The sequence below is a fragment of the Cebus imitator genome, unplaced genomic scaffold, assembly GCF_001604975.1.
Source record: "Cebus imitator isolate Cc_AM_T3 unplaced genomic scaffold, Cebus_imitator-1.0 Scaffold237, whole genome shotgun sequence".
Lineage (NCBI taxonomy): Eukaryota > Metazoa > Chordata > Mammalia > Primates > Cebidae > Cebus > Cebus imitator.
Genome location: NW_016107552.1, coordinates 2,908,887 through 2,928,985, shown reverse-complemented (window position 1 = coordinate 2,928,985; position 20,099 = coordinate 2,908,887). Strand labels below are relative to the sequence as shown.

Sequence of the window (20,099 nt, the reverse complement as noted above, 5' to 3'; positions counted from 1 at the left end):
CCGCCAGGGAGCAGGGAGAGCGTCCGACTGTGCCGCCAGGGAGCAGGGAGAGCGTCCGACTGTGTCGCCAGGGAGCAGGGCGGCCTTCTGACTGTACCGCCAGGGAGCAGGGCCGGCCTTCAGTCTGTGCCATCGGGGCAGGGCGGCCTTCCGACTGTGCTACCGGGGAGCAGGGCGGCCTTCCGACTGTACTGCCGGGGGCAGGGGCGGCCTTCCGTCTGTGCCGTCGGGGCAGGGCGGCCTTCCGTCTGTGCCGTCGGGGCAGGGCGGCCTTCCGACTGTGCTCCCTGGGGGCAGGGCCGGCCTTCTGACTGTACTGCCGGGGAGCAGGGCGACCTTCCGTCTGTGCCGTCGGGGCAGGGCGGCCTTCCGACTGTGCTGCCGGGGGGCAGGGCCGGCCTTCCGACCGTACTGTCAGGGAGCAGGGTGGCCTTCCGACTGCACTACCAGTCCCTGGTTCTTCCATTGCTGGGGCCAACCCCTGACCATCAGGTGGTGAGCTGCTGAGACCCACTGCCTGCTGGGACTGGGGCGCTGAGAATCAGTGAAACCACAGGCCTGCCTCTGAAGAGCTTTGACGCTACCCGGTGGTTTTCTCAGCTGCTGCACCCAGCACCCTCTCCTTGTTTAAGTGAGTTTCCTGTTAGTTGCTCTGCCTGGCGTCGGGTGGTGGGCCTGAGGGACGCAGCACAGATGGGCCCAGGCTGTTACTGGGGCAGTCAGTGTGCAGAGCTCCAGGCTGGGGTGGGAGCCCGGTGCAGAGCCTGGGGCCTCTGCGCAGTGCCTCCGTGAAGTCCTTTCCACTTCAGTCTTCCTCTCAGTAGTGGGAAGGACTTCGCCTCAGAAGCACAGCTGTTCTGCATCCGGCACTCACTCCCCCAAGTGTCTGGGTTAGGGCATTGGCCTATGGGACCTGGTGTTGAGTAGGAGACCCAGGCGTGTCCGGCTTGGGTTTGCATCCCTGTCTCACTGTTTAGCAGCCACTCACCTCGGCAAGCTCTGTTTGTCCCTGTGAGCCTTGGTTTTCTCATCTGGACGGTGAAGATGATGATACTGCCCTCATGATATGACCATGAATACGAAACTACATGCTTTGGCAGGATTCTACCTCGTTGAATCCTCAAAGCCCTGAATGCAGGGGTAATCCATCCCATTTTACAGAAGGGGTAACTGAGGCTTGCTAAAGAAAGATTAGGTGACTTGCTAAAATCATGCTCTTTTGAAGGAAACATCTAGGAAAGTTTGCCTTGGGTTTGCCCTCGGTATGCTGTAATGTGCATTTTAATCTCTGAGAATCGATGCTCCCCTCACTCTCTGCCTGGTGCAGCTGGCAGCTAGTGCCTTGGGGAGCTGATCCCTCCCTTCGTCAGCACCCCGCTCCCCATGCTGGGCTGGGTACCTACAGGAGGGGATGGGCCCAGGACTCGTGGCTGGGAGGCCCAGGTTCCAGCCTTGCTTTAGTTGCCAACTCACCATGTGACCTTGGCCAAGTCCCTTGACTTCTCTGGGCCTCAGTTTCCCTCTCTGTAAAATGGGGATGGCCACACCCTCCTCCTAGGGGGGAATCAGAAGCTTAGCTGAGTTTAAAAGGAACGTGACTGACATCAGAGGAGCCCTGTGAACCGATGGGATCCTGGGTTGATTTCCTTCCCTGTAATGAGTGGCAGGGGCCTCCTCCTCCTCATGTGGCTTGCGGAGGAGGAACCACACACACTTGGGCTCACACGCACAGCACAGTCACATCCACCCATGCACAAAACACACTTGTCTGCACACACACTTGACCACATAAAAGCGCATACACTCACACTCTTTCACGCATACACACATTCTCTCTCTCTCTCTCTCTCTCTCTCTCTCGTTCAGTTCCCAGGCATCCCCTTCTCTCTTCCTGCCTTCTTGCTGTGCAATTGAAAAGTCTTCATGCCTAGGGCTCCTGGGAGGGTGAGGGTCCAGGCAGCTGGGTTCAGAAGGAGCCGCCCCTGGACCCGCCCCACCGGACGAGAGGCCAGAGATGTCCGGGGGCGGGGCTCATGGGACTCAGCGGTGGCTTCTCAGTCCCCTGGGCAGCCGTGGCCATCAGTGGAGCCGTCTGGCTGGTCCCCTGGCTGTAAGCCGGCTTCTGAATGATTTATGCCGTCTTGAACTTGACTCCAGCGTGACGAGGAGTGAGAAGAGCTGCCCCCGCTAGAGAAGAACTGGAAGCCTGCGCTGTGCTTCCCGCATAACCTCTGGGTGCCGGAAATGGAGTATTACTACTGCCCCAGGCTGCTGAAGCTCTTGCGCTACCTCTGGGTGAGTGCAGGCTCCAGGACGGGGTCACCTCCTTTCCCTCTCCCCCTGCTTTGCTGACTTTGCTTTTTGGCTGTGTCTGGTTCGCAGTGTCTCCGTTTTCTTTAAGAGATGGTGAAGTTTACAAGGAAGAGAGAATGATGGGGAAAGGGGAAAGGGCTGGGTTTGGGAGGCAGAGCAGGTTTGTAGGAAGGGCTGAGACTCCTGAACAGGAATGCAGGTCCTGGGTCTGGTCCTCAAGAGAACAGGAAAAACGAGAACCACGTCAGTGAGTTTTTCAGAAAGCAACATGTATTTGATCTAAAGGACAATTCTTTATTCTGAAGTTACATCCCTCTTGCCTTTGTGTGTGTGTAAGAATGTCCCTCTTCTATGGGATGAAAATAGTAGATTTTGATTTCCTTTTCCCGAGCCTAACGCAGTGATACAGAAAGAAGTTGGGACCCCTCCTCCCAACACACACACACTGTGCTCTCTTATCTGTATAACAGAGAAAAAAACCCGGGACATTTTCTGATGAGATGTCAAAGTCAGGGAACCTGTGCGGAAGCGCTTCGTGGGGTGTAAAATGCTTTCAGCTCTCACTTTGACCCTGCCACTGGTCTGCTCTCTGTGGCTGGGCAAGTTACTTCTCTCCTCTGGGTTTCTGTTTCCTCCTCTGTGAAACCAAGGAGTAGGTGGAGGTGATTCTGGGTTGTGTGACATCCGTCAGGGCTCTGGGCATAGAGGGGCTTATCGAACAATTGTCCCGAGCTGGTCTCAGAGTTTTCCAGAATAATCGCCCCTGGTTTCAGGACACCCAAAAGGGAAAGTCTTAGGAAATATTATCTTTCCCATTGCTGAATGTTTGCAAATACTTCAGATGCCTTCTTGCCCAGAGAATTTTCCAGTACTCCTAAAAATACAGCTTTAGGAAACATTGCTTTTCAGCTGCCAGTCCCAGAGTGTCTCACCTCCCCCCCGAGCCCCCCGGAGCAGCTGGGAAGCAGGAGATCCTCCTGGTCTCTGTTGTTCAGCCACTGGCATATGACCATTCTCATATCATAAATGTAAGGCAACATTGATTGATCGACTGATTGATGTTTTAATTATGAAAATAATGCATGTGCATGGTTAAAAAAAAAAACAAAACACACATGGAAAATTCAGATGAGCACAAAGAAGAAATCTCCAGTAATTGTTTTTTGGAATTCTGTGGTTTGCAAGATCTGGATAACCTTGATGTGCCTGCCTGCGTGTTGGGCTCTGGGCTTGGTGCTGGAGGTGCAGGGATGACTAAAATACAGTCCATGATCCCCAGAACTTAGAGCTTGGCATAGGTGTTGAACTCATCCACAAATGGCTATGATCTATGTTCATTAAGCACACACTTTCCAGCAGCAATTTGGAGCTAGCCCCAGGTACTTGGAATACGGGAGTGAGACAGCATGGTCCCTGACCGCATGGAACTTAGTCTGGTGAGAACTTGGTCTTTGCTAAAGGAACTGAAACAAAGACCAGGGATATGTTAGGATGGGGGTGGTGCACAGTGCCTCAGGGGACACGGTCTCATTGGGGTACGGGGGCCTGGAGAGTCTCCCCAAGGAGGCTGAGCACTGGAGGGATGTAGCTGGGATTACAAGCGTGGACCACCACGCCTGGCTAATTCTGTATTTTTAGTAGAGGGGCTTTCATCCTGTTGGTCAGGCTGGTCTCGAATGCCTGACCTTATGTCCCACCCGCCTCGGCCTCCCAAAGTGCTGGGATTGCAGGCATGAGCCACTGCGCCCGGCCGGGCCTAGACATTTTGACAAGTCATAAAGGCCCACCCTGAACCTAAGTGTGTCTGAGCAGTCAGTGCTGTACGGTGACTACTACTTCACTTTTGTATCATTCTGTCTTATTAGCTACATTTCTAGGCTAACAGTTCTACCAAATATGAATATGAAAGTTTATTTTTAATGAGACAATGTTGCAAATTATGGTCAACCAACATCTTTTCACCAAATACTTCAAGCATAAAAAATGAGAATCTTTACAAAAACACACAGAGACGCCGCAAATTGGCAGCTGCCCATAACATTAAACAAACTGGACTCTTAAGAGCGGCTTCTCAACAGCATATCATTTTCATTATAACGTTGCCTGGTACAGGGAAAACTAACAAGTGTTTTTTAAGCATTGTTGCAACATTGTATTCCTGATAATTTAAGTAAACCAAAGTAGGAGTAAATGATACATGCCTAAAAATGACCATGGTTTATACTGTCAGTGGCCACTGGACTTAGGACTAGTCCAAGACCTTGATCTAGATTTTGACCTAGACCTAGACTGTGATCTTGACTGACATTTGGATCTAGGTGGTTCTTTTTTCCTTGATTCCTTTTCATGTCTTGAGCTAGACTTATAATGTGTTTTGGAGTCTGTTTTAGAGGTGCCTCTTGCTTTGGTGTGAGATGCAGACCTAGAACGTGATTTAGTCTTCATTTCTTTCTTGGGCTGGGACTTGGTCCGTGATCTTGAATTGGATTTAGATCTTGAAAAAGATCGATTTTGGTGTTTGAATCTATCGTTGTCGGAATGGCTTCTGCTACGCCGTGGTCTTCCAGTCGGTCTATTTCTAGGACTGTGCGATCTTCTATAGTTGTGATCAGAAGACCGACTTCTTGATCTCCTTTCGTAACTTTGGCTTCTTGAATGTCTGTATCTGTCATAATCGTCATAGCTTGAAGAACTGTACACATTCCTCCCTTCCTTGGCTTTCATCTGATTTGGTGTCTTCCGATCCCCCTGGGCAAACTGTATTTCAATCTGCCGTCCATAAATCCACTTTCTGTCCAAATTATGTAAAGCATCTTCAGCATCACGAACATCCTCAAATCGACCATAAGCACATCCTCTTGGACGGCGAGTGTAGAAATCAAGTGGAACATACACATCAACTATAGGACCATAACGACCAAATTCACGCCGTAAATTTTCAGCCCTGGTGTCGTCGCCACGTTCCTGATGAACAGAGATGTGGGGGGATGCAGGTAGCGGGCCATGGTGGCGGCGTGTCTCAGCCGGGCGCGCTAATGGGTTCAGCAAACTGTCCGTGGCTCCGGCGCCGAAGCCTCCGCCACAATTTCTTTGTCCATTCATCTGCCACTGGACACTTGGGGGTTTCCACATCTTGGCTGTTGTGAATGGTGCCGTGCTGAGCATGGGAGTGCAGACATCTCTATGGGATATTGATTTCATTTTCTTTGGGTATATGCCCAGAAGAGGGATTGGTGGATCTATTTTCAGTTTTTTGAGGAACTATACTATTTTACGTAACAACTTATTTTAGAATACTTGAGAAATGTTACAAAGATAGCAGCGGGAGTTCCTACATACCCTTCGCCCGGTTCCCCTCATGTTAGCATGTTACTATAACCATGGTTCAGCCATCAAAAGAAAGAAGTTAACATTGGTGCATTACTCTAAACTCCAGACTAAATTCCAGTGGTTTGCACGGGGGTGACTTTCCCCTGCAAGGGACACTTGACAATGTCTGGAGACATGTTTGATTGTCACAGCTGAGGACAGGAGTGCTACTGGCATGTGGTGGGTAGACACTGAGGATGCTGCTTACCATCCTATAATGCACGGGACGGGTCCTCCCCTCCCCTCCTCTCCCCTCCCCTGGACAGCACCAAGAATGATCCTGGCCAAAATGTCAGTTGTGACAAGGTTGAGAAACCTTGTCTTATTCCACTTTCACCTGTTCTTTCAGAAATGTTCTTGTTTTGCTCCAGGGTCTAGTTCAGGGTCCCACATTGTATTTTCCCACTTTCAGTTTCCTCCCCAGTAGCGAGCGCCTCATCACTGCCAGCTGAGTGAGCGAATCAGTGCTTTCCTTGCCTTTTTTTTTTGAGATGGACTCTCATTCTGTCGCCCAGGCTGGAGTGCAGTGGTGCAATCTCTGCTCACTGCAACCTCTGCCTCCCAGGTTCAAGCCCTCCTGCCTCAGCTTCCCAAGTAGCTGGGACTACAGGCGCGTGCCACCATGGCTGGCTAAGTTTTTGAATTTTTAGTAGAGATGGGGTTTCACCGTGTTAGCCAGGATGGTCTCCATCTCCTGACCTCATGATTCACCCACCCACCTTGGCCTCCCAAAGAGCTGGGATTACAGGTGTGAGCCACTGTGCCTGTCCATCAGTGGTTATCGTTTTGTGTGTCCACTCACAGCATAAAATAATCTGCCACTTTATTTAAAAACAGTTTGTAACCATGATATTTAATAGCTGCTTAATATTCCTACCTGTTGTCAGGCTTGGTTTATGGGGCACTAGTTTCATTTCCTTTGGATATATACCCAGAAGAGGGATTGGTGGCTCTGTTAGCCAGTTCTTTGTGGTTGGACACTTAGGTTATTCCCAGGTATTCACTGTATGCACAATTGTCCTCAGCCTTAAATCTTTATTCACATTTCAGCTTATCTCCTATGTCAGCTTCTTAGAAGTGGGGCCGAGCATGGGCTGCAGCAGGTTTTCTGCAAAGCTGTCCCTTGTTGGTGGGATGTTTTTAGCTTCCTGTCGGCCCGAGTCCTTCTCATAGCTGCACTTCTCTTCTGGGGGGAGAAACCACTATCTCCGTCAAGCCTGGTGCTGGCCCAGCAACAGTTGGGGTATGGGGAGAGAGATCAAGTTTCTCTTTGAAACCATCGGTAAGAGTAGATGAAGGCTGCCTCTGGCATGGCTGTTGGGAGTTACTTAATCTCCTCTGTTGCTGAGATAACCTCGCCAGACGGTCCCAAGGCCTGTGGCCTTGCTGGGGCGTAGGCAGCAAGCTGGTGCCTGGGGGTTGTCAATTACAGGAGTAGTAATGAATGATGCAAGCAGTAGTAATGCAATGATAAAAGTGACCGTCGCCACCACCGCTCCTGCTGAGTGCTCACAAAACCCTGGCGCTGTGCTAAGTGCCATTCCGAGGGGTCTCATTATATCCTTCTAAGAGCCCCAGTGGGTCGATCTCATTATTACCTCCATTTTGCAGTTAGGGAAACTGAGGCCTAGAAAGGCTAGTCAGCTCATCCAAGGTCCCCAGCTAGGAAGTGCTGGAGCGTGTATTTGAACCCAAGTCTCCCTCTATATCATTTTTACTACTTCATGGAGTCTGATCTTCCGGTTTGTCACATGGGGAAACTGAGGCCCATTGTATGGAAGCAACTTCACAGCCTACAGGAAAGCGTTCTGTGCACATCAAGCTCTGCAGGGTGGAGGATGACGGAAGAATGTTGCCCTAGGCCAGGTGGGGCTCTGGAGGGAGAGCCCTGGAATCCGGGCCCTGTCTCTACCGGCTGTGTGGCTTATGGCGAATCACATCATGGCTTTGGGCCTCAGTTTCCCTCTCTGTAAGTGGCAGTGGTCAGCCCCACCCGGCAGGACTGTGCTGAGGATTAGCTGAGGTAAGGGGCATTGGTGTCGTTGACACAGGGCTGCACTTAGAGTGGGCACTTAATATCTAGATGGTCTTTGTTGGGGGCTGGGGAGGGCTCTGATGTATGGCAGGGACCCCCACTTCCTGCTCCATGATCTTCCCAGCTGCCTCTCCAGCCCCCCACAGGGCCTGTGAGGCTGACTCTCGAAGGCTTCCTCTACTCCAGTCTCCCATGGCAGTGGGGGCTGCTTCGAGTGTAGTAAGGAACCGCTGGGTGGCTTTGAGGCCACGGTGGCCTGTGGGGCGTTTATCTTTTGTGTGCGTGTGTGTGTGTGTGTGTGTTGTTGGGCAACATAGCAAGACTCAATGTCTACAAAACAAATATTTTTTAATAGCCAAGTGCAGTGGTGTATGCCGGTAATCTCAGATATTCAGGAGGCTGGGGCAGGAGGATCACCTGAGCCCAAGAGTTGGAGGCTGCAGTAAGCTATGCTTGTACCACTGCTCCCCAGTCCGGGAGACAGAGCAAGACTCTGTCTCAAAAAAAGTGAAAAATACAAATAGATGTGGGCTGATGGGCTCCTGCTGACCTGACATGTGGAAGGGTATTGCGGGGACAAATCTCCGTGAGCCTTATCGTGGTGCCTGGCACTCCACACGCACCCCGTAAGCAATTGCTGTTGCCGTGGTTATCGTCATGATCAGCTTCTGGATCTCAGATCTTGGTGGCTTCAGTTTGTGCCAAGGGTCTGGTTTGGCTCTGTCTCGGCAATGTCTGTGGCTGAAATAGAAGAACTGACTATTTCTGTGCTGTTTGAGTTGGGCCTGAGGTTTGGGCCACGGGACAGGTTACATCATGAGAGGTTTTCATCTGACTGGAGCTGTGGCTGCCTTTTTAGGCCCAGTCGTGGAGGGGAGAACGGGCTTGGAGCCATCAGTCTCTCCTGCTTCTAATCCGTACTGGGCCACTTACTAATAGTGCATGAGGCCTTGAGCAAATCTCTTAGCCCTCCCAGAAACTCAGTTTTGCCATCTGTAGAGTGGAACTTATGATAGCAACTCCCTCGTGGGATGGCCTGAGGACTCAGTGAGGTGATGCAAACAAAGCTGGGCATACAGTATGTGCTGAATAAGTGGTGGCAGCCGATGCCGGTGCTAGATACCTGATGGGTCCTCGGTTCAGTTCAGTCACATGCACCAGGCTGTGTTCTCAGGGTTTGGGGTACATCAGTGCATGAGACAGTCATGATCCCTGCCCCAGGGACTAACACTCTTGTTTTTAATCCTGAGACAGAGTTTCGCTCTGTTGCCCAGGCTGGATTGCAGTGGCGCAATCTCGGCTCACCGCAGCCTCCACCTCCTGGGTTCAAACGATTCTCCTACCTCAGCCTCCTGAGTAGCTGGGATTATAGGCGCCCACCAACACGGCTGGCTAATTTTTAGTAGAGATGGGGTTTCACCATGTTGGCCAGGCTGGTCTCAAACTCCCAACCTCAGGTGGTCTGCCCACCTTGGCATCCCAAAGTGCTGGGATTACAGGCGCTGAGCCACTGAGCCCAGCCAGGGACTAACATTCTAGTGGGGTGTTCGGTCAGTCAACAATGGGCATGATATGTAAGGATGTCGTATATCATGTCAGGAGGTGGGGTGTGCTGGGGAGAGGGAGAAGGAACCAGATAAGAAGCTTCTGGAGGGCTTGGGTGTGTGGGGCCTCACCTCTCTAAGAAGGTGACATTTGAACAGAGACTTTGGAAGCAGGGAGAGACTAGGCCAGGGGAGCTTGGTGGGGAACAGGAATAGTCAGTGCAAAAGCTTTAAGGCCCAAGTCACAGGCACATTTGCAGAACAGGAGGGATGCCAGGATGGCCGCAGCAGACCGGGTGAGAGGACAGAGTGGGCAGCGAGGGCAGGGAAGTGACATGGCCTGAGTGTGACGTGCCTTGTCGTCACTCTGAGGACTGTGCCTTGTGCTGGAGGGCACCAGAGCCATGGGGACGTGTCCCTTTGCACAGGACTGACACAGCCCAACCGGACCTTTGAGCGGGTCCCTCTGGCTGTCAGGTGGGGTACAGACTCATGTAGGGGGGCCAGTGAGGACCCACTGCAGTTGCTCGGGTGGGAGATGACGGCCACCCAGACCAGGGGCAGGAGGAGGGGAGAAGTGGGCAGGCTATGGGTGTAGTGGGAAGGTTGAGCCCCAGGATGTGCTCATGGACACGGGATGGGCAAGACATGAGTCATGGATAACACTGAGAGTTTGCCATCTGCTAAAACCTGGAGCTGGCCTCAGCTTTCATTAGGAAAACTGCAGGGTAGAACGTCGTGGGGACAGATCAGGACCTGGGTTTGCACTTGTTGGTTGAGTTTGAAGTGTCGACTAGACATCGGTGTTGGCATACATTCTCCTCCTCCTCCCATACCTCGCCTTCACCATCTGTAGAATGGGAAGGGTCACTCATGTCCTACGCTTGTCTAAGAGTTATTGGGATGCTCAGGTGGGAGGGGAATTTTAAAGGATTAAAACATAGGGATTAAAACACCAAGCTCTGTTGTGAAATCCATCAGCCCTTGGAAAATCCTCACCATTTCTGAGCCCCAGGAAGGGGCACCCAGAACCTTTGGAGCAGAAGGAGGCCCTGCTCACATTCACTGGAGGGCTTGAGAATTTAGCTGGGCCCGGGCCAGCTCCCCTCGGCACCTCCCTCACTGTGACAATTCCAGACTCTTGGCTTTTTATTTATTTATATATTTTTAGGGACAGGGACTGGCTCTGTCACCCAGGTTGGGCTGCTGGGGTGTAATCATAGCTCAGTAAAGCCTCGAACAGCCGGGCTTTCGAGGGATCCCCCCACCTTGGCTTCCCAAAGCAGTGGGGTTACAGGGATGAACCATCACACCTGGCCAGTTTCAGACTCTGTGTGTGCCTGTTACTGCCCCTCCAAGCAGGACCACTGCCCTGCCTGTTAGTCCACAGGGTCCTTGCCATATGTAAAACAGATTGCTTTTTACAAAAATGAAAAGAGAGCCATCTGATAACAATGGGTCCCCAAGACTAGACTTCCACTTCCTGGTTTTTGACGGGCCTCAGTCACCCTCTTGTGCTGTTGGGAGCTTTGTCCTGAGAGGCTGAAGTGAACCCCACTCTCAGATGGCGGTCTTGGCGGCCCCAGCCCTAGCTGTTCAAGCAGTCATTGCTGGGTATCAGACCTTCCAGGGCTTAGAGCAGTCAGAAGGGGCATGCCAATCTAGACTGCTGAAAGGAACCATCAAGGCAAGGCAGAAGTTTGGGAGCGCTGGGCATGTGGGCAGAATACTTCTGGGAGCCAGGATTCCAGGATGCAAATGCTCTGTGACCCTGAGCAACTGTTTGCCCTCTCTGGGCCTGAGTTTCTCTGTAGGTATAATGATAGATTGGACTAGAGTCTCCTTAAAGTTAATTCCTGTGCACAGTCTCCCAATTCTAAGAGTCCAGTAGAGTGGAGCTTCAGAGTCAGGCCGACCTGGGTTGCCCCTGCTGCTCTGTGACCTTGAACAGGTGACTTCATGTCTCTGATGTTGTGTCTCACCTGAGGATGATCTTGTGTCTCCTTTTCTCAAATGAGGATTATGTAAGCATTTCATTGTGGAGACCAGTGGGGAGAGCACCTAGCATACAGTAGGTGCTGTCTTTCTGCATTTCCAGGGGAGGAATTGAACCCACAGGGTACAAGTTGCTGGCTGCCTCGAGGGTGGAATGGTTTCCCAACTGAGGCACTAGAGGGCACCCCAGTTCTAAGAAATCACTTAGAAGGACAGCGGCTTTTTTTTAAGCGTGTGCAGAGTTACACCATTTCACACCTGAGTGTGTGTGACTGTCTCAACAGCCAGTGAGGCAGGGGCTCTGATTGTCCAGATTTTACAAATGAGGACACTGAGCAAAGCCTGACTTGCCCAAAGGTTGCACAGAGCCCCTGGAAAGTCCAACATCGGGAGAGAATAGTGTGGAGTTGTAAAAGAAGGAAGGAAGCCGGAAGGATTGCTTGAAGCCTTGGAGTTCCAGACCAGCCTGGGCAACACAGCAAGACCCCATCTCTACAAAAACTGTAAAAATTAGCCAGCTGGGTAGCGCATGTCTATGGTTCCAGCTGTTTGGGAGGCTGAGGCAGGAGGATCACCTAAGCCCAGGAGGTGGAAGCTACAGTAAACTCTGGAAGGCTCGATGCAGGTTGAGGCCCTCTCTGTGCCCCCTACCCATAATGTTTGCTGCTGATAGGCAGATGGATTCTCCAGAGCTGAAAAAGGACTCAGATTTGTGGGTTTCAAGCACAAATCTGAGTCTGAACATGAAGTCACCTGTTCAAGGTCACAGAGCAGCAAGGGCAACCCAGGTCGGCCTGACTCTGAAGCTCCACTCTACTGGACTCTTAGAATTGGGAGACTGCGCACAGGAATTAACTTTAGGGAGTGGACATGTGGTTTCTGTGTTTGAGGCAGAGCTGATGTGTGTGGAGCCAGGATGCTGTGACCTGGTGCCAGCCACCGCCCCCTCTGGGCCCAGCATCTTATTTGAAATGCATTAACTTTTCTCACAGTTGGCTTGCCGTGCACGCATATTGAGTGCCTACCCTGGACTAGGCCTGAGCTGGGTCTAATACCTGAGTAGAACAAGAGAAGGTGGGCATCTGAGAGGCTGAACCACAGTGTGCAGAGGCCAAGCACCCCTGGAAGAGGTGAGAGATTTGAGGGTGTCACGGTTTTTATTGCTGTGATTGGAGCCCAGAGGATATAATGTTAACTATTCCAGTGGTTCAGTAACGCATGGATGAGAAGGTTGTCATGGAATTTGGTCTGAATTATTACAGTTTAAGAAAACCTGATGTTGGCCAGGCCCGCACCTGTAATCTCAGCACCTTGGGAGGCCCAGGTGGGAGGGTCACTTGAACCCAGGAGTTGGAGACCAGTTTGGGCAGCATAGCAAGACCCCGTCTCTACAGAAAATTAAAAAATTAGCTGGGTGTGGTGGTGCATGCTTGCAAGTTTCAGCTACTTAAGAGGCTAGGCAGGAGGATCACTTGAACCCAGGAGTTGGAGGCTGTAGTGAGCTATGATTGTACCACTGCACTCCGGCCTGGGTGACACAGCAAGACTCTGTCTCTCTAAAAAACAAACTAACAAAAAAAAAAACAACACCTGAAGTTTCATATAGAAATTCTGAGGCAGGGATGCACAGCTGCAGGTGTTTCATGTTGTATTAATATTTTGTATCAAACATTTATGTTAATAGAATATAAGCATGTTTGCATTGACCTAATATTTTCTAGCTATAATATAAACGTAATGATATAGTAATCAGAGATTTTTGTTTTGCTCCTTCTGTGTGCTAGTGTATTAGTTTTCCAGGGCTGGCACGTTAAAAAAAACCAGAGACTTCTGAACAGCTTCAACAAAGGAAATGTATTTTCTCACAGTTCTGGAGGCTGCAAGTTCAAGAGCAAGGTGTTAGCAGGGGTGGTTTCTCCTGAGGTCTCTCTTCTTGGCTTGGGGATAACTGCTTTCTCTCCTTGTGCTCACACCATCCTTCCTGTGCGTGTGTGCATTCCCCTGTCTGTTTCCACATTTCTTCTAATGAGGGGAACAGTCAGATTGGATTAGAACCCAACCTAACACCCTTACTTTAAACCTTATCACAACTTTACAGGCCCTATTTTCAAATAACAGCCACCTTTTGATGTACTATCAAAAGGGGGGTCAGGGCTTCAATATATGAATTTAGGGGAAATATAATTCAGTCCATAACAGCCAGGTACTGGGAAAAGCACTTTAAATTGTTTCTTTTTATCCTGACAACAGTCCTAGAAGGGAGGCACTGTTACTATGTGCATTTTGAAGATAAGGAAAAGAAGGCTCAGGGAGGTTAAGTCACTTGCAGAAGATCACACCTCTGGTCAACAGTGGAGCCAAGATTCGATCCCAGGCTGTCTTACTTTGGACCCCGCACTGTTTATGTATTTAATTTGACCTTAAACCTAGGGATATTTCCACATTCTATTGAATTTACCAAGCCGTCCTCACTCCTCCCTCTCCCTGTTAAGGCTTAGATTGGAAAAGACCCAGACAGTGGGGAGGAAAGGCCCTTGCCAGACCCCACTGCTGCCCCAGCTTGCCTGGGCCCCACCTGGCCCGTTTGGCCACCTGCCCGGGGGGCGTGTCTGGGGCCACCCGTTTCCAGGTCTGCCCTGACCGTTCCTATTTGCCTGGGCCCAGTGAAAGCCTCCTTTGTCCTCCAGTTCATTCCTCCTGGAGGGATGACCTAAGTCTTGTCTTGGGGACAAAGCGGCAGCCTGCCACGTGAGTGCAGGTCAGCCCCAGTAGTCTGCAGAGTCTCCCGGGCTAATTGAGGCAGGTGGTGGCCTTAGTTATACTTTGCCAAGTTAAGTGGGGTCTGGAAGCGTGCAGAGCCCCACCCCCGTGTCCTGAGAGATAATGCCAGTGGCCTCTGCATGCACAGAACTTGACAGTGGGCCAGGCGCAGTGGCTCACACTTGCAATCCCAGCACTTGTGGGAGGCCGAGGCAGGCGGATCACCTGAGGGTCAGGAGTTCAAGACCAATCTGGCCAATATGGTGGTGGTGAAACCTCATCTCTATTAAAAATACACAAATTAGCCGGGTGGGGTGGTAGACACCTGTAATCTCAACTAACTACTCAGGAGGCTGAGGCAGGGGAATTGCTTGAACCCGGGAGGTGGAGGTTGCAGTGAGCTGAGATTGTGCCACTGCACTTCAGCTTGAGTGACAGAGCGAGACTCTGTCTCAAAAATAAAAAAAAAAAAAAACTTGACAATGTATAAGGTGTTTTGTGCTTTCTGGTTTATCTGATCCTCCCAGATTCTGCAGGGTGTGCAGGGTAGGGACTCGCTGAGGAAACGCCTCCGGGCCAATTATCAGCTGCCATGACAAACAACTCCAAATCACTGTGCAAACCAGCCACAGTTCATCATGTTCATGGATCCCTTGGTTCAGGAATTAGCAGGGCTCAGTGAGTGTGGCTGCTGCATGTCTGGAGTGTCAGCTGGGAGCCTGAGAGGTAGAACCATCTAGAGTCTTCTTCACCCACATGTCTGGTGCATGTGATGGTTCGAAAGCCAGTCTTCCCTGGGACTGTCAACCAGAGCACCTAAACACGGTCATTCCTGGTGGCCTGGGCTTCCTCACAACACGGCAGCTCAGGGCTCTGGAAGTGAGTGTCATGGCAAGGAAGGCAAATGGCCACACTTCCCTTTATGATGGCTGCAGCCACGGGATTCACATAGTGTTACTTCTGTTCTCTGCTGGGCCAAGCAGTCACAAGGGGAGGGGACATGGACCACCTTCTCAATGACAGGTGTGCCAAAGAATGTGTGGCTGCATTCAAAACCACCACACCTTGCAGTAAATAAAATGTGCCCCGGTGACATGCACTGGGCACCTACTCTGTGCTGGGCATTGTGCCAAGGGCTTCATGTGGGCACATCTCTGTACTTTCAGCAGCCCCAGGTGGTGGTGGATTCATTGTTTTCCTGGCAGGCATTTGGCCTGGGAGGGCAGAGGAGCCAAAGGGAGCAGCCGTGCTGCTGGCAGTTTGGTACTGGGTGCGCCACAGTCGGAAGATGTGGGCTGATCTTTTTCTCTTCCTCCTCTAAACTTAGAATATTCCTTGAGTTCTTGAAAATCCTCACTGAGATGTCTGAATCATCTCACTCACCAAACCCTCCCTCTGGTGTTTATTTCCAGCAGTTTCTCTCTCCCTGTGTGCTGAGTGGCCCCCACCTTGCCCCCATAACCCCCTGTCCGCCCTGTGGCTCTGTGGGAGGGGCGTGTTGCTTGCTGCTGGGAGCCTTTGAGGAACCATTGGGTGGGGCCTCATGGCCCTGACATAGGAACCAAGTGGTTGCTCACCCTGTGTGTGAGCCGGTGTTTCTATGACTCCCTTCGGATCCAGGTCTGCTAGGGTTCATTCATCTGCCTTCCCACAGCCTCATATACAGTAGGTGCCCAATATATGTTGAGTGAACCAAGCTGTTAAATGGAGAGGAGGGGAGGGAGGAAGGAAGGAAGGGAGGGAGGGAGGGAAGGAATGAGAGGGAGGAACGCAGGCAGGCAGGCTGGCTGTTCAAGAGCAGAGATTCTCTCTTATGCACATCTGTGCCCCTGACACATAGTAGGCACTCAATAAATGTTCACTGCACCAGATGAATGAAAGGGTGAGTGGATGAGTGAGACTGATTGAGAGCAGAAACAGCTCCTCTCTTTGTGTCCGTGTCATATAACACAGAGCCTGGTGCTCAGGAGCTTCCATCAATGAATGTTATGCTGAATGTGAATGAATGAATGAACCACTTAAGTGAACTCTTCATCAGTAGTGGCTGTGTCTTATTTCATATCTTTATGCACAGTGCTTAGCTGAGTACCCAGCAAGTGCTAATTAATCATTTATAGAACCGAAGGAAAGAGTGAAGGGAAACAATGAATGCGAAAATGAAGCTTTTCATCCTCAGAATTCAAGTCTTGTTCATCGCTGTCTATCCACTTCCTAGCTTAAGGTCTTGCACGTAGCAGGTGCTCATTAAATGTTAATCTGAATGAGTGAGTGAGCGGGTGAGTGAAAAAGTGGTTCTTCAGGGTGGGACATGTCTTGTTCATTAGTTTCCTCAGTTCCTGGAACAGGGCCTGGCACACAGTAGGTGCTGAATAAATACGTGTTGAGCTGAAGGCGTGAATAAGGGCGTGCATAAATAAACTTCTGGATGGTAGGGAATGTATCTTGTTCACCGTTTCCCTCAGGTCCTACTGCAGGGCCAGCCGTAGAGCAGGTGCTTAGCAAAGGCTTCCTGCACTGCCCTGACTTTTGTCGGGCGTCCATCTGTGAATGGATTGCGAAGGGAAGCCCGGCTGGGAGGACCTCGCCCGTCTCGGTCGGCCTGCGCCCTGCCCCATCCATCCAGCCCCACTGCAGACTTTTCCTGTTGTTCTAGTCTGCACAGGTGGACAGGAAATCCCCCCAAAGGCCTGCCTGAAAGCTGTTTCCCATATTTTCCCCACACCGAGCTGGCTTTGAGCGGGGCCAAGGCACCACTCCGAGCCCCAGCGCTGTCTGGCTGTGGAACAGTACCCCCCAGGGACCCCTCTTCCACATTAGCAGGTCTAAATTTAGAGCCGGCTGAGCAGCTTGCACCAGGCAAGTAAAGCTGGGGGAATGTTCTTCCCACAGCCAGCCCCTGAAATCACCATGTTCAGCACTGGCCAGGCCTGTTAACCCCCAAACAGCGGAGCAGTAGGTATGGAGAGAAGAGTTAAGGCTTTGGGGTGCAACAGAGCAGGGTTCAGATCTACCTCCTTGACTTCAAATTTGCAATCCATGACAAAAAATTACTTATGTGAGCCTCAGTTTTTCTCATCTGTTAAATGGGTTTAATAAAACTTTATTCTGCTGCTCCACCCCGCACCAGCAATAAAGGAGATCTGGCACCTTCAGCCAGGCTTCAGGGTATTGACTCAATTAAATGAGATGCTGGGTGTAAATTGACTAGCATGGAGTTGTCAGTACTCTGTGGATGGTAATTTGGTAAAACAAAAGCTCTTGAGAAGATGGAAGTCATTTTACTGGTGTTATAATGATGTCTTTCTTTCTTTTTTTTTTGTGACGGAGTCTCTGTCGCCCAGGCTGGAGTGCAGTGGTGCAGTCTCAGCTCACTGCAACCTCTGTCTCCAAAGTTCAAGCGATCCTCGTGCCTCAACCTCCCGAGTAGCTGGGATTACAGGCGTGCTCCACCACACTCAGCTAATTTTTGTATTTTTAGTAGAGACAGGGTTCACCATGTTGGCCAGGCTGGTCTCAAACTCCTGACCTCAGGTGATCTGCCTACCTTGGCCTCCCAAAGTGCTGGGATTACAGGCATGAGCTACCGTGCCCAGCCAATGATGTCTTTCATTGCTCAGGCACTTACTGAGTACCACCAGATGCCAGGCTCTGCAGAAGGGTGCAGAGGTGCGGCTCCCACATTCCCCATCAGTAAACAAGGGTGACAGACATAGAAATGGATACCCGTGTGATAATGTAATAACTGCACTGTCTTCACACACTGAAGGGAATTGAGGTCACCTTTTAGGGACAGAACATTTAATGCAAGTGATGACCAAACACTAAAAATTGACTGGCACATTGACTGGCATGGTGGCTGACACCTGTAATCCCAGCACTTTGGGAGGCCAAGATGGGCAGATCACCTGAGGTCAGAAGTTTGAGACCAGCCTGGCCAAGATGGCGAAACCCTGTCTCTACTAAAAGTACAAAAATTAGCTGGGCGTGGTGGCGGGTACCTGTCATCCCAGCTACTCAGGGGGCGGAGGCAGGAGAATCCCTTGAACCCAGGAGGCGGAGGTTGCCGTGAGCCAAGATCGAGCCACCGCACTCCAGCCTGGGGGACAAGAGCAAAACTCCATCTCAAAAAAACAAAACAAAACAAAAACAAACAAACAAAAACCCCAAAACTTTTTTTTTTTAATTGGAAAAGTAATACACAGACATGTTTAACTTTTCCAACCGCGCGAAACAATGTTCTAAAGAGAAATTGGTCTCCCTGCCACCTCCAACCTGCAGTCCCGTCCTCTGGAAGCTGGTGACAGGTTCATGTGTCTCCTTTTGAAAATATTCTTTGCATACATAAGACAGTATCTGTGCCTATATCTGTGTCTGTATCCTCGTGTACATATGTATAGACACACAAACACGTGCATGCACGCACATAGAATTGGCCCTTTGGATCCGTGGGTTCCGTATCTGTGGATTCAACCAACCACAGATCAAAAACATTCAAAGAAAAATGTATGGTTGCATCTGTACTGAACATGTACTGACTTTTTTTCCTTGGCATTATTCCCTAAACAATACAGCATAACAGCTTTTACTTAGTGTTTGCATTGCATTAGGTATTATAAGTAACCTACAGATGATTCAATGTATATGGGAGCATGTGTGTATGTTCTATGCACATACTACACAATTTATATAAGAGATTTAAGCATCTGCGGATTTAGGTATCTGTGTGGTTCTGGAACTGATCTCCCACAGATACCAAGGGATGACTGTGTGTCTGTGTGCCTGTGTGTGTCTTTTAACTTTTAACACAATCAAATAGTGCTATGCAGAGCTATCAATGTCTTGCCTTTCCTTTTCTCATAATGATGAGATTTTTCCGTATCAGCACAGTCAGCCTGCATCCTTCTTGCTAACGGCTTTATATTCTTCCTTGCACTGTCATTTTTTGGACCCCTCGCCTCTAGACAGACACGTCGGTCGCTTGCAGTTGCGTGCACTATAAACAGCGCTGCAGTGAACATCTTTGTGCAGACATCTGCGCCCTGGTGTGTTTTGCTGCTGGAGAAATGCCTGGCCCTGGCGTTTCTGGGTCATCTGAAGATTGAACAGGGGTTTCCAGGCGGGCCGGGACTGGCAGGGTGATGGGGCAATGCTCAGGCATGTGTAGTAGGTGTAGAGGCTGGAAGCTGAGAAGAGGGTGGCGTGCTCTCAAACACAAACCGGCTCTGCTTCCTCACACCTGGGCTCTAGCCTGACGCATAAATGCCCCCACCTCTGCCAGGGCTTCACTCCATCTGTGAGGATCCGGGGAGTGCAGAGGGAGTCTGGCCCAGCAGTTTTTCCTGCTGTCAGGCCTCAGGGTTTGCATCGGAGTATGCTGAGATCTGGAGCCCTTTGCCCTACCGCTGTGCCAGTGGAGAGACCGTGATTCCTCCCTTCAGTCTCTGAGGTTCCGGCCTCACCAGGCACGTGGCTGGTGTGGTGAGAAGCCCACAGTGGCAGGCTGTTCTCAGCATCCTCCATCCTCATATTTTGGGTAGTTCAGCCGGGACCTTACCCTAAACATGTTCAGGACTCCAGCCGCATTTGGGATCTGGGTAGCTGTTAGGTTAATCTGTTTCCTCTTCCCTGGCCTTCCCTGCACATTTATTTTGAAAGTTGAAATCCCAAATGTCTCCCAGACTCCCTCCGTCCTTTAGAATGTAGGCATTCCTTTGGGAAAACTTGGGACCCAGAGAACTTTTCCGAGGCCTTGTCAGGAGGAATAGCCAGGGGCTGGCCCTCCCCGCCTCTGTAAGGTGAAGGGAATCGTTAGTTACTGGGTGCTTGCTGTGTATCAGACACCACACGAGGCACTTTTTCTGTCATCTCATTGAGTGCATGTAGCACTTTCATACAGCAATATTGTTGCCATCATTTTATCCCAGGCTCAGAGAGGTGTCGTACTTGCCCAGGGTCACAGTTGTTCACGGCTGTATCCCTGGAGTCTAGCACAGGGCCTGGCACACAGTAGGCAATCAGTGAACTCTTGTTAAATGACTCAGTAAATGAGTGAAGGTTAGATTAAGTACTGGCCCATTCTAAGT

At 50.6% G+C, this 20,099-nt stretch overlaps 1 protein-coding gene and 1 pseudogene across 4 annotated transcripts in view; one reads left to right on the top strand and one right to left on the bottom strand.

The window, feature by feature from the left end:
- KIAA1671 (KIAA1671 ortholog) overlaps positions 1-20,099 on the top strand; it is a 247,635-nt gene that overhangs the window by 125,006 nt on the left and 102,530 nt on the right. The window contains exon 1 of one of the 4 annotated variants that reach the window (XM_037727690.1): positions 1,867-2,295. The exons of the other annotated variants lie outside the window; for them this stretch is intronic. Coding sequence (XP_037583618.1) covers positions 2,245-2,295 — 51 coding nt within the window. The 5' untranslated portion in view covers positions 1,867-2,244. Of the gene's footprint in view, positions 1-1,866; positions 2,296-20,099 lie in introns of those variants that run through there. 4 annotated transcript variants of the gene reach the window in all.
- On the bottom strand, positions 4,209-6,201 carry LOC108282278 (annotated as a pseudogene).